The following is a 14,946-nucleotide window of genomic DNA, read 5'->3' as shown; positions in this document are numbered from 1 at the left end:
CCCTGGATTTAGAAAAACAAAGGGAAAAAGCCGATTCTACATGGCTTATTTTGCCCCAAACATCAAGAACACCTCCTTTAAGCCTCATGGATTGATACAACTGAAGAGGAGGAATAGTGTGTGTGTGTGTGTGTGTGTGTGTACACATGCATATGAGCTAGGGAGCTCAAGAGGGTTAAAAAAAAAAAAACTTTCTGATTTACTTAAGGTGGAGGAGAGATTAGAACATCCGCCACTGCCAGCAAAGAGCGGCGGTCCCAGATCGAGAGCAAATTGTGGCTGGCATCAGCCTCTTACCCAGTCTCTTCCCATTCAGAGCTGCCACTTTCCTGCTCTCTTCCAGTAACAGGTTTTCCTGGGACCTGCTGAGCTTGGGCGGCCTTCGGAAGCACTGCATGGCCCTCCAAGAGAGGCACTGGAGACATGAGGAACTCCCCTGCCGAATTTCCTGATCCAGCCAGAATCCCACAAAGTCCTTGTTGTTAAACAGAGTTAAAAGGCAGCAGCGGCAAGAACAACACAAGAGTGTGGAGGGCGGGGAAGTGAGGAGGAGGTTTGGCTTCAGAGCTGTGACGTTGGGCAATCACAGTTCTCTAAAAGAGGAATTAGACTGCATGTGTGTTGCGCCAGTCCCTGGGCGTGCCAAAGGGCCCTAGCAATTAAAACTTGATTGCCTTGCCAGTCACACGGAAGAGAATGTACGATATTCTTTCATTCCCCCTCTCTAAATGCCTTTCCCTATAGTCCCTGCTGTTTTGTCTCCATCATGTCTGAGAGCACAAAGTGAATCTCATATATAAATACGCAGAACCTCCTTAGAGTGTTTCCAGACAGAGGGCTCCTGGAGCTAAAACTATCAAAAGGCATTGTATAACTATTCCGTCTTTTTCATGAACAGATTTATTTATTTTTTCTGGTAACAAAAAATGATGGAAGGCATGATGGGAAAACATAGGAGGGCTACAAATGGAAGATGGACCTCCAGTAAAATTCCGGGAATGAGGCAGTGCGATGCCACAGTAAAAGCCTCAGCGAGAAGCACCCCTGGTTTCCTGCCCAAATTCTGTATCTCATTGGCTGAAGTGCTGTGAGGTCATGGAACGTTTGCAAACATTCTAACTAATTGACAGGGAGGTGCATTTTATGTTTTCAAAGGTGGAGGACATTCGCCATTACATGTCGCCGTTACATGTTTCTTTGTCCTGAAACCTGCATAACACCTAGTTGAGCCTAATTCTTTTAAATCTGATTCTCCTCCTACACTACATGTTAAGACTCTGACTCTGCAGACTTCATGATTTCAACAGCAAATCAGCTTTTTCCCCTTCTCCGCTGCTTTGTGCAACATCTAAGCCGATAAACATTTGCACCCCTGCTCTAGAGCATAGCCCCAGTCTCCCCTGCGAACACACCTTTGGGGTGGTCAGTAGCAGTGGCAAGCCTGGCTGTCTGCCATTACTGATCTCCCCATTGAAGAACCCCACCATTCTCCCCAGCAAAGTTTGAAAAATCCTGGCCTCATAACTCTATCATTAATCCCAAGCCAGCAAAAGGGATCCATCCAGTGGAGGCTGGTGGCTCCGATGTCACTGGGAGTGTGAATCCAGTCCAGGTTTCAGTCAGAACTCTAAAGGAGCTGTGAGCTAAAGAAGCACTTTGGATAGCTCCTTTAGAGTTCTGACTGAAACCCAGAGCAGATTCACCAGCCTCCATGGGATCTATAGTAACTGGGGGCTCCTTCACACGGAGCTTTTATCCTGCTACTGAGATGGCTCAGTCACGGAAGCTTGAGGGCTCTTTAGATGACACTGTGAACCTCCAAGGCGTCTCCTGCACTTACTGCCCTTTGTTCTGTTTTTAAATAGATTGCAGATAATGAGCTATCAAATTACCCCATTGTGTTCCGCTTGAGTTCCCTCCATGAAAAGAGGAAAAGTGGCAAGAAGAGGAGTGAGATCAATGAAAGATAGGGAAGTTTCAGATATGGGGAGAAGGGGAGGGGAAAGGTGAGGAGGGGAAAGGAAGCGTGTGAAAAACGGAGTCGTTGTGATCCTGCATTTAAAATGGAAGCAGAAAGCCCTGTCTTTAATCCAGGATTTTAGGCCGGTGTAGAGATGCTCTGATGCTCTGGAAAATTAGTTGAAACAATATCAACGGATTTATTGGGGGGAACTGGTAGGTGGGTAGTCCTGCCTTTGGGGGGGATAGAGAATCTTTAGGTCACTGCCAAATATGATTCAGTATTCCTTAGGGTGTTAGGGGGTGACATAATGCACTCTTTGATGCCTCAACATTCTTTCTGGTGACATTCCATGTTACATGATGATCAGATGATACAGCACATATGCACTTAAATGATGAAGAAACTGTTACCTGGGCACACTGAGAGTGTAATTCTCTTACCCTTACTCACACTAAGTCACCTTATTGAGGAACTTGCTGCTCAAATGAGTAGCTTCTTTAAAATCAGTGGATCTGTAATGACAATGACTCATTAAGCACTGCCATTGTTTTAAAGGAAAAAGACCTCACACTTCTGATATAACCTCGGGGCTTTCTCTTTTTTCTTAACTCACTGACCTCTAGGAGATCATTTTGCAGCAGTCCTGAACCTTTTCAGGTCAGTGGGCACATTCAGAATTTTGAGGGAGTGTTGTGGGCACTCTCACAAAAAAGCTGCCAGAAGGGCGGGGCTTGTCCATTCATAAAATAGCCGCCATAATGGGCATGGCCAGTCACAAAAATCTCATTTCCCAGATGGCAAACTGGTGAGACTAAAAGAAAAGTAACCTAAGTATGAGGGAAGGGTGGGGTCTGGTCTCCAAAACACAGAACCAGCTACCCTTTTGAACTGCAATACTGATGGTGCTGGAGGGCAGCTCTTCGCTTTGCATCATGCCAGCCTCCTAGTTTAAAAAATAATAATGTAAAATTATTTTAAAATAAAATAAAAATCAGGAGAGGCAGGGAGCCCAGCTGATGCTATTTGTATTCTTTTTAAACCTGTAAGTTGAATGCTAAGCCACTTGCATTTAACATCATGTCCCATTTGGCCCCCAAACACATTCAGAGGAGTTACTCTCTCAACAGGCAGAAATGAAGAGTGGAAGAAAGTGAAGCAGCCTTGTTTCTCCCATGAGGCAACATGAAATCTCCCCCAATGAGGCGAGGTGGGTTGCAAACACTGCAACAGGAAAGCGGCCAGCACAGCTCTCTAGAGACCATGGCAGTACGGGCGGTCTCCATTGCCACCTTGCTCACAATGCCTTGCTCTGAAAAAGGACCCTTTACAGCAAGGCAGGGATGGGCGGCAGCAGTAGCAGTGGCCACAGGGGGACAGCGGTGATATTTTGCGCTGCTGCTCCTTTGTTTCAGTGAGCTAAAGAATCAAGGTATACCTTCCCCCTCCCCAACTTACAGCTTCTGCTCCTAAAGACCTGAGGGAGGGGCCTGTAACTTGAAGCACACCAGTTCATGAGTGTGCACATTAGCAACATTTGGCAAAAGCGTCCAAAACATCTCCCTAAGAGGGCTGAAAGGGGGACAGATTTTTCCAGAGACAGGGAAGAGGAAACTGAAAATGGGGGCCATCCCACCCACATATTTATTTGTTTCATTTCTATCCCACCCAATAGCAGAAGTTCTCTGGGCAGTTCAGAAAAATTAAAACCACAAAGTGCAGCATAAAACAATATGAAATCTTAAAACCACAATATCATGGTACAACCAGAATAAAACAGAGCAGCAATGCAGAGATTTAAAATACAAATTTAAAACACTGGAGCTAAAAGACTAGGAAGCTAAAATGCTATCACTGTTGCCTTCAGGTCCTGCTTGTGGGATTTCCAGAGGCCTCTGTTTGCCCCCTGTGAAAAAACAGGATGTTGGACTACATTGGACCTTTGTTCTGTTCCAGCAGGGGTCTTCCTATCTATCTTCCTGGATATTGTCAGTTGCCAGACCCAATTTTTAAATTGCCAGTGGTGCCTGTATTTTAGCACTTCACATGACCTGGTCCTTTTAAGGACATGTTCACCTGCCAGACAACCATAGTGGTGAGAAGGAAGAGCAGTACATACAGTGCCAGGTTTCTGGGGGCCCCTGGGCTAGGCATCCTGAATGGGGAAATAATGAGGTTGCAGTGGTCAAGAGAAGGAGCAAGTTCAGGGGCCCCCTCCTGGGGTGTGGACCCTTAGCAGGTGCCCAATCATGCCTACCCTTGACGCCAGACGTGAGTCAATGCTAGTGCCCGCTTGTTCATTGGCTCTCAAGCAAGCAAACGGTAGCAATGATGAGGAAGAGGATGAGAAGCAATAGCAGCTGGTGACAATGGTGGTGAGAAAGTAGCACCTCACATGACCTGGTCATTTTCAAAAGGACATGTTCACCTGCCAGACAACCATAGTGGTGAGAAGGAGGAGCAGTAGATACAGCACCAGCTCTGGGTTTTTGAGGGCCCTTAGGCAAGTCACCCTCAATGGGTAAACAAGGAGGTTGCAATGGTCAAAAGGAGGAGCAAGTTCAGAGGAACCTTCCTGGGGAGTGGACCCTTAGCAGGTGCCCCATCATGCATACTCTTAATGCCAGATGTGAGTCAGTGCTAGTGTCCATTTGCTCACCGGCTCTCTTGCTCTCAAGCAAGCAAGTGGTAAGAATGATGAGGAAGAAGATGAAGAACTATTGTAGCTGGTGACAATGATGGTGAGGAAGCAGACTCAGTGAGGGAGGCAGCCCCTTGGAGGCATCTTGCCCAAGCACCCTCCAAAATCTGGAGCTGGCACAGATAACATTACAGAAGACTTGCAGTCCTTATGACTGCAGTTACATCCCTTCATGTGCCCCAAATGATGTGGAGAGCGCCCATTGAGGGTGCCTTGTCCAAGGGCTCTCAAAAATGTGAAACCAGCACTGCCCTCTGTTTGCACCTCTGTGTTCTGCTGCTCTTTCAGAGGCAGCAGTTTGAGCTCATCAGCCTTGGATTCATGGCCTAGTACCATCTTATCTTTTTGCTTCTGCTTTTGTTACTTTGCCCTTTATCCCTCACTGTGAGGATGCTGTTGCCTCCCACTCCGTGCTTTTCTCTGCTTTTTGCTTAGAGCCACTGAAAATCCAGTTCCCATTTCCTTCCTTCTAATCATTGGGACTGCAGCTTTTAATCAATGATTTGTACATGATTATTCATACAGCAACACATACATGACACCCACAATAGAACCCTGTGATGTAGGCCAAAATTATTGTCCCCATTTTGCAGATGGGTGGCGGTGGCAGCGGCAGTGGAGGCTAAGAGAACAGTGGCTTAGGTAAGTCCACCTAGACTGGAGACAGACAGCAACAAATATTTTAAGAGTTGAAGGTGGTAGAATAAGGGCATCAGTGCCGGTGAGGTGTACCACTCATCCTGGTACATGGTTTTTGCAGTATTTCAAAACCAATTTGACAAAGGAAACAAGGGTGAACACCACAGGGAGTGGATGCCCTGACATTCTGCTGCAACTTATTTATTTATTTTATTTATTTAAAAAATTCTTGGCCGCCTTTCAGAAGCCCTCCCAAGGTGGCTTACAGCAATAAAATACATAAAAACAGTTAAAATATTAAAAGTGATAAAAACAAAAACAATAAAAGCCAGCAATAAAAGCCAACAGTAAAACCAGCAGCAATGTTAACAGCAGTAACAGCAACAATAGCAGTCTTATCAAGAGAAGGCCAAGGTAAAATAATATGTTTTCAAGGCCTTCTTAGAAGTCTGCAATGACAGAGCATGGCGGACCTTCGATGGCAGCTTGTCCCAAAGGTATGGGGCCACTGCAGAGAAGGCCCTCTCCCAACTTTCTGGGAGAATCATAACCATTGCCTGTCCCCAGCCCTAGTGAGGGAAAATTTGAACTTTGGACATTCTAGTTTGTATGCTCAGCAAATGCACTGTAGCAGAACATGCACAAAATCAGTCATGTTTCCCATGATCATGCAAGGGCAGAAGTGGAATTGCACAAACTAGCCATGTCCGTTCTGTAATGACAGAGCTGATAATTTAGTGACACTCCCTTAGTGTTAAGGAGCTGGTAATTTGAGGATTTAGCATAAAGTGACATGAGCTGGGCGGTTCCAAAAGCCTGTAGGTTGTTGTACAAATGTTTCTTAGAGTCTCCTAAGAATGATGTTGTACATTCCTTCTCCTTCCTTTAGCCTGTTTTTGGACCTAGAAATATTTCACCTTCCACACTGATGCATATGTTGGCCACGTCTCCGGGTGGCTATGCTTTAAGCTTCATCGTGTAGGACAAAGGACAACTATGAATGTACAGATGTATGTACTTCAAGCTCCTCCATGTGAATGTCCAGCCCAGGTTCCTGTTTGCATCGAGTTCCTTGTACGTGCATCGGTCCCCCTCATACTGACACTGCGCATGCAGCCAGCAAGGTGTGTGGCCAGTGTATGCGTCGAGTTATGTGGCTAGTGGATGCAATCATGCTCTCCCTCACACATTCAGTGAACATAGAATCATAGAATCCTAGAGTTGGAAGGGGCCTACAAGACCACTGAGTCCAACCCCCTGCTCAATGCAGGAGTCCAAGTCAAATAGAATCATAGGGTTGGAAGGGGCCTACAAGACCATCGAGTCCAACCCCCTGCTCAAGCTTGATTCCCAGGCATTCCCCCACCCAAGCACTAACCAGGGCTGACCCTGCTTAGCTGACGAGATCAGGATCATCTAGCCCTTTCATGTGGAGGTCATTATGTTACATGCCTTCCTTCCATGACCAGCCGTGGATTGCTGAATTCCACTTTGTTGGGATTTGTCTTTTTAAAAATGATTTAACTTTTTAAACTCTTTTAACCATTGTTTTAGTCTTATGTTGTTCACTGCTCTGAAATCTTCTGATGAGGAGCGGTATATAAATACTGTAAATTAAAACAAAAAACAAAAACAGCTCTCACACTGAACTGACTGCACAAACCGGAGTCCTAAACACAGCTGTGGTGAAATAAAATGGGATCTTGGTTTTTTAGAACTCACGCTGAAATAGCGTTCTCACGATTCATACTTGTATGTAGTATCTCTATGTAATTTGTGACCTCACTCCTGTACGGGGTCATACACACCAGAAGCCCAGTGGGAACATGGAAAGAGACCCGGATGGGATGGTGGGGGGTGAGGGATGGGACACAATGCATCCCGGCATGTGGAGCACACCAAGGCACATTGATTATACACACACATACAGAAACATGTGTCTGAGTAAGTGGTGAGGTGCAGTGTGGAGGTGGAAGGAACAGTGAGCAGAAGGAAGAGAACGTAACTTCTGCAAAATCCCCCTGCAAAGCATACCCTGCACATGTTTCCTAAGCTCTCAGCTGAGCTTACTTCTCAATTCCAAAGCATAGCTTGGTGTATGTGATAAAGAAATAGCAGCAGAAGGATTTGCAAGAGATATTTCGCCTGATTTGCTCCTGCAAGTAACCTACCACCCCTCGGAATTCCTTTTTGAGAGAAACAAGATTCGGGAAACCGTGTGCTTTCCACATATTATGTAGTTCCACCCTAAGCCAGTGCAGATAAGTAATGGGCAATACTGGCTGTGTTTCATGCGCTGCAAGACTTGGGGCCGAGCCGGCCCTTTGCTCACACAACAGTATTGGCTGCCTAGGTGATCTACCAGCCTTGCTCCCAATACCTTACAGCACGGAGAGGCAACCTGGTGCCCGCTGCATGGTTTGGATTACAGTGCCCATAATCCCTTGCCATTGGCCATGCTGGCTGGGGATGATGGATGTTGTAGTTCAACACCTCTGGAAGGCTGGGGAAAGCTACCCTACACAACAACGCCATCCTGGCAATCCAACAGATACTTCAAGTGCAACTGAAGGCCAAAACACACCCGATCATCATGACAGACAAGTTGTTAATAGGATAATAAACAGCAATCATGCGGGAGAGGAAGCAGAAGCATAGTTTACATGGTGCTTGTAGCACATGACAGAACAGAAAATCAGAAGGCGGTCTCGGCTAGGCGGTTCATAACTTGAATTTGGAGGGTGAGGCATAGAGGAGGCTGCATTACTGAACCTCTCTGGCATGTCTGAAAGCAAAACTTGCTTAGTCACACCCAGGCCTTTTTCTGCACAGATCCAAAATTTTGCTTGATTCTGCATTCTGTTCAAATGAATTCAGCACAGCAGCTATTTAATTTGAGATGTAGTTCATCAGGTTACAGTTCTCTTACTTAGAAAGCTGTCTTGGGCAGCTTTTAAAATATCAGATCTGGCACAGATTACTTCTTAGCTGCGAGGATGTTAATTTCTCAGTTACAGGTTGGCGCAGGGAAGAACCCCCTCCTTAAAAGTTCCTGTTCCCTCTGAGCTTAGCTGCAGTTCTTATAGTAGTTGGGTGGTGGTGGTGGTGGGGTGTGTGTGTGTGTGTGTGAATTTTCCCAACAATAATATCTTGTTCCCAGCTTAATTTCAAAGTATTATGGGCTGGTTTGGTCTTGAATGAGCAATTAAGACCCATTAGTTTTTCAAAAGACCTACTCCTGGTGGAGATAAAACTGGTAGAATTGGTTTGTTCATATGGATCAACACAGCTGCCTGCATCTTTGGACTCTCCTGATTATGGGGACTGTCATGGTGAGTCCATGCACTTCAAATTTTACCACTACACCACTGAGTATCGGAGGGCGCAATCTTATGGCGATCATCAGCCACCTCCGAATTCAGAGGCAACCGACTATCCAATACTGGGCAGGCGGAGCGGATCTTCTCCACGCTCTGGGCTGGCCAACCTGCATTTGCAGCTAGTCAGCAGATTTCATCTTTCTAGCTGGGGCACCTTGGAGCATGGCGGGGGGAGGCCAGACAGCATATAGGAAGCGTCATACTGGCACTTCCGCTGTCCCTTCCCCTCCCCTCCCCGCCCCGCCTCCAGGAACACTCCCTTTCCCCCCTGCTCCGTGCTGCTCTTTTGAGCACAGAACCAGGGATGAACCATACCACCAATGAGGCAGCGGGGGAGAGGGCAGGGAGGCAGTTTTTGGGGAACCATCCTCAGAGCACTGGCTCCAAGGTTGGTTCCCAGAAAATGGCAAATCCTATGGCTGTCTAGCTGCTGTCTAGCGGCCATAGGTTTGCACTCTAAACCTGATAGTGCAGCCCCCTGAAACATCCCGCTACTTATAGAAATGGGGAACCTGTAACAATACCACTGGGCATCTGCTTTACATCTTGAGCTCTCTTCCATAAGCAGGACTTTTTCATCGCTCTCCACGTAACAAGCACTGTGGCTTATTTACATCCAAGGTACATCAAGGTTTTAAAAGGGTCCTGGCATTTATTGTCGATGATTAAAAAATTGTTATATTCTTTGAATATAACTTGCTTATACGGTATTGTATTTTTAGGATTTTAATCTTTGTAAACCGCCCAGAGAGCTTTGGCTATTGGCTGATATAGAAATGTAATAAATGAAATGAAGTTGCCAAATTCTGTCCTGTGGATTAATAGCAAACACATTCTCGAAGCAGCTGAAACACCGCCACCCCCACACAAGAGGGTGGTCTCAGTAAACGTTAAAAAAAAATAATGGGGAAGAACACAGAACAGCCCAGTAAGGACTGAGCATGCTCAGTGGTCACAGAACACTGAATGTGTTTTCATTGGGGGGAGACAGAAAATGGGAGGGAAGGTAATGGAGTATTCTGGAAAACGGCATGGCTGGCAGGAATCCTGAACAGGAGCACTCCACACTGCAACAAATTATTGCAGGTCCTACTTGTCTGTACTGTACGTTCTTCATTAGATGCTTCCCTGCTCTCCCCTGAAGCCTTCCCTGGGCATTCAGAGTTTTCTTCCTCTCAGTTTGGCCGAATTTCTGACTCAGGCTTTTAAAACTTTCCCTGAACTGATTCACTGTTTCCAGCTGGGCCTGCTCAGGCCGATCTATTTCCTCTGAGGCCCCCGCCCATCCCCGCCTGCACCTAAGGGGAAAAACACATTGCATTCTGGATCATCAGCATCTGAAAGCAAAAACAAAAACATCTGACTCTGGGAGACTCTTTGGAGGGAGAAGATATTTACTGCTAAGTCAGGAGATGTAAATGAAACCACACTGGCGCACAAGCAGATTATCCCCTTCAGGTCATAAGGGAAAATAAATGCCAGGCAGACCTCCTAAAAAGTTGAAAAGGGATGGAACAAGGCACATATTGAGCGAGCTATTCTTAGTTGCATCAGAGAAGCATCTTGAGTTTTGTTGCAAAGTGTCCTGCAAGCCAATCCTCACTGTGTTTACTGGGAATCCCAGTGTGTTCAATGAAACATGCTCCCAAGAAAGTGTACATGAATTGCATTTCTACAGTGCATTTTCCTGGGAACAAGGACCAAACTACACGTTACGTTAAACATGCTTTTTTTAAAAAGGTGATCATGACCTTCTGCATCTCTTTCTTAACAAAAAGCAGCCATGGGAGAGACACCCGATCTGGATTAACGCTTTCTGTTGTGCCAGTTTCCTGCCAGAAATGCTCCACCAAAGGTGCTACTGGCCACAAGTACATTTAAGGACAAATAGCAACTTGCAGGGAAGTGATTTTCAACAAGAAAACAACATGGAGGAGAGTTTTTTTTGGGGGGACCCTCTCCCTGCACCATGGTCCTGATCCAGATTGGGGAGGTGTCCACCCCTCCTGGTTGCTTTTTGTTAAGAAAGAGGCATGCCAGGTCTTAATTCATAGTTTGGCCCCAACAGTGCACATGCCCAATCAGAAGGAAGTTCCACTGAATTCAGCTAGGCTTCCTCCCAGATAAGTGAATATAGGATTGCAGCGTCGCCTTCCAGGGTGTCTCCTGCACTAAATGACCTGTATTCCATTGTTAAAATGATCAGAGATAATGAGCTATTAAATTACCCCACTTGAGTTCCCTCTGTGAAAAGGAAAAGCCACAAGAAGAGGAGCAAGATCAATGAAACATATGGAAGACTCAGATAAGGGGGAGAAGGGGGGGACAGGGGACGGGGGGGGGGGAAGCCCGAGTAAAGGGAGTCCGTTGTGATCCTTCATTTAAAACGGAACCAGAAAGCCGTGTTTTAAATGTGGGATTTTAGGCTGGTGTAGAGATGCTCTCTGACAGGGGTGCTGAACCTTGTTCAGCTGGAGGGCCAAATTTCATTCTGGAGACGCTCTCAGGGGCTACATTCCAGTGGTGGGTGGGGCCAAAGGCAAAAGGGGGTGGAGCTCCTCCTCAAACCCCCAGCATATATTAGCTTCACGCTCTTCCTGCCGGTAACTCAGCCTTAGGAGAAGCATTTCAACCTTTTAGAATGAGGAAAAACTACACAAAAGCTAGGAAACCACCAAACAATTGGTGGTTGGGGGAAACAGGGTGGGGCCAGAGGAAGAGGGCATGGCCTTCTGGGGAACCCTGGAGGGATGGTTTGGACCTCAGGAAGACTGGTTTTGGCCCCCTGCCCTGATGTTCTGTATCTCTGGTTTATGATATCCTCCCAGGTTGCTGAGAAGCAGTAAGCATCTCTTCTCTGCAGAGGAAATGGTATCTTATAAGGGAAGTGAGGATGCACACTTTCATTTGGGGCTCAGCTTTATCTTGTGGTTACAGCTTTAAGGTTATATCTCCATGCTGGTGAAATACCACATGGGAATAATGACATATTTCATGGGTCCAGCTAGATTGGTGTAGGAGGCGGCCATGCAAGCTTTACAGGGCAGAGGATGTCAGAAACTGAGTTTAGCGCCAGGGCAAGGTGTGTGGGACAAGGTCTCCCTGATCATACAGAAAGGTGAGGCTCCATTTCCATTCATATTATGCTTGGCCTGCACCTGTGCCTCTGACAACCACCTGGCACACGGAAATGTAGGAGATGAATCTTTATCCTTTCCTCCAAGGATGTGGCATACTTGGTTCTCCTCCTACCTATTTTATCCTCATGACAACCCTGTAAGGTAAGTTAGGCTGAGAGAGAAAGTGCCAGTCCCACCGTCACCTGGCGAACTTCATGGCTAACCAAGGATTTGAACCTGGGTCTCCTTGTTTGCTAGTCCATCACCTGAGCCATTAAACTCTCTTACTCAAAAACTCACCTGAGTTCTCTGATTTTACATACACATTCAAACATACCTAGGGCCTAGGAATTTGGTCTTCGTTTTAATAAAATCTGAGATATTTAATTCTGTATACATGTTCTGCAGCTTTTTTGCACGTTGGGATTTTGGAATCATGGCACAGACCCTGTAAAGACCTTTTCTTCTCTATTAGATTGGAGAAAGCTGATCTACATTGTTTTAAAGTGGCCTGGGGTGTATTTGTTTATGATATCCTTCCGGATTACTGAAAAGCAATAAGCTCTTCTCTCCAGAGGAAATAGCAACTTATAAGGGAAGCGGAAACATGCACCTTCATTTTGGGCTCAGTTTTATCTTGTGGTTACAGCTTTAAGGTTGTATCTCCATAGTACTGAAAGACCATGTGGGTATAATGATATATTTGGCCAATCTAGGTTGGTGTTGGAGGTGAGCGTGCAAGTTTCATAGTACTTGTATCAAACAGAGTGATTGTCTGACAAAGAGTTCTGTAGAATCTCAAGCCTGCATACTCCCACATCAACCTAGGTTGACGCAATGTAAGATATCACTATATTTTATTTATTTACTTTACCTAGCTTTTTAGGGCAGGGGGTATTCTATCCTTGCAGCTACTCTACTATATGGAACATTAAACTGTTTTCCTTGGAACAATTCTATTTTCACAACTCTTCAACCATAGGGTCTCCCAAATTACATTTCCCCATTCATCTTGTGTCAAAGAATGTGCTGTAACATTTTTGCAGTATGTGTGCATTCTGTATCATTTCTTTGCAATTCAATATTTGCATGCTTTTAATCATATCCTCTAATATTTGACACACACGAATAAACAGACTTAAGGCTGCAGTCTTATACTCACTTACCTAGGAGTAAGTTCCATTGAACTCAATGAGATTTACTTCTGAGTAGACATGCAAAGATAAGATTATTCTGTTACTGAGAGCTAGTGTAGTGATTAAGAAAATGAGGTGGGAGCTAGGAAGCCCCCAGTTCAAATCTCCCTGGCCATAAACACACTAACAGTGCATCCTATACAGTAAGTTACTGTACAGTATACTATACAGTAAGTTCTTACTTACTCAGAAGTAAGTTTCACTGAGTTCAAGTTACTTATTATATTTTTAATCTGCCCAATAACCAGTGCTCTCTGAGCAGACCACAAACAGCCAAAAGACTAAAATCCCCTACAAACACTTAAAGATATTAAAAAAACAATACAAATGTTTAAAAGAATGCAATACTATATAATAAGACTTATTTCCAGGTAAGTGTGTATACTATGCACTGTATAGGATTGTGGTATCCTATACAGAGCTTTAGGTAAGCATCTCTCATCCTCAGCACCACACATCTGCAATAGCAAGACAATAATAGGAGCCCACCGTACAAAACTGTTGTAAGGATAATATATTTACATATGGAAAGTTTGTGTTTAATTTTAGACTGGAAGCCCACCAGGACAGGGACTTGTTTTCTTGTACTTTGTAAAGTGCCATGGACGTTGATAGCATAACAACAAGAACCAGCAACAATAGCCTTTATTTGCATGACAGTACGTTTGTGGTGGTTACTTAGCCAAAGTGAACAATTTCCCTTGCAGATGGAATGGCACCCTTCCCAGTCAAATCTATTTTTAAAAACGTTAACTTCAACAACATAGATTTGCCTGCACTACCCAGAAAGTATATTTTCACATTTAGGTTCCCTAAATATGTTTGATTAATCACAGAATTTGTTTGTTCTCCAGAAAGTAAACTGTACCACAATCCAATTAACATTTGCAATCCCAAATAAGACAAATCTTCTGGTATCAGTGAAATAGATACATTGGTCTGTAAGTGCTAATTTTAGGCACTAAGTCATTTCACAGCAACATAATATCGAATATGCAAAGTATAAAAATACTGCTCCTATAAAAGGAGTGTCTCCTTTAAAACCCTTAAAATGTGTCACCAGAGCAGAACCACAAAAATAAAATGTTCAAAAAGAAAATGCTTTATTGGTATTAATCTTTTTGTCTGTGCAGTCAAAGATTGATGCTAACACAGTACGGGTGGGACATCACTTTAATCACGCTGCATACTGGCTTTGCGTGAAAACTTCTACGCGCGCAATATCAAGGGGAGCATTAAAATGACGCACATGCTTACAAAAATCATTGTGAATCTCGACTTACCATTGCAGGCCAAGGTTGTGCCATTGAGTTCCATTGTTGAGAAGTGTGCAGGAAATGCAACCGGAAGACACTTCTGGGGCTGGGACAGATGTGAGTCCAGATGTTGAAGAGAGCTAAGTGGGTCAGGTTCCCCCCCCCGCAGTTCACTCTCCAAGAGTCACTCTCCAAGATAAAACTGTCAAGTCGAGCTGGTGGAAGACTCCTGCCGTCTGTCTCTTCTAAGTCCCAGGGAAGTCTTTGCACCAGCAACGCATTTGTGCTCTCTTTCTTTGCAGCTGCATGGAGCCAGTGAGCCAGAAGGCTTTTGAAAAGGAGCCAAGGTCGATGAGTGTGAGTGTGTGTGTGTGTGTGTGAGTGAGAGAGAGAGAGAGACTCTGGTGTAGTTCAGCCAAGCTGAGGGCCCTCCTATAATACTGACGTCCCTGCTGACAGCTGGAAGGGGGGGGAAACACACACACCAAGGTCTCCGCCCAGCTGTGCATTGCAACCCTGTCATTTTGTTGCTGGAAAGAGAGCTGGGCCTCTCATGTTGAGGGAGACATTTAAAGACCAAAGGGCAGGGAGTTTGGGGGTGGGGGTGAGAGAATAACACAGAAGTGCAGCAAAGGGCAATATTCCCAAAGTGGAATTGCAAGAGGAGCCCTTCACTGTTAAACCAAGGAAGGCCT

At 45.2% G+C, this 14,946-nt stretch overlaps 1 protein-coding gene across 2 annotated transcripts in view; it reads right to left on the bottom strand.

The window, feature by feature from the left end:
* PLCD1 (phospholipase C delta 1) overlaps nt 1-14,659 on the bottom strand; it is a 77,134-nt gene extending 62,475 nt beyond the window's left edge. Inside the window, exon 1 of one of the 2 annotated variants that reach the window (XM_084859434.1) lies at nt 14,279-14,659. In XM_084859434.1, coding sequence (XP_084715560.1) covers nt 14,279-14,312 — 34 coding nt within the window. In that variant the 5' untranslated portion in view covers nt 14,313-14,659. Of the gene's footprint in view, nt 1-297; nt 524-14,278 lie in introns of those variants that run through there. The other variant, XM_084859433.1, reaches the window with a different exon arrangement.
* Between the last annotated feature and the right edge of the window lie 287 nt (nt 14,660-14,946).

Source organism: Heloderma suspectum, chromosome 5, assembly GCF_057233095.1.
Source record: "Heloderma suspectum isolate Gila_16-S chromosome 5, 16-S_ref, whole genome shotgun sequence".
Taxonomy (NCBI): domain Eukaryota; kingdom Metazoa; phylum Chordata; class Lepidosauria; order Squamata; family Helodermatidae; genus Heloderma; species Heloderma suspectum.
Note: the sequence above shows the minus strand (reverse complement) of the source record. Positions and strands in the feature narration are given on the sequence as shown.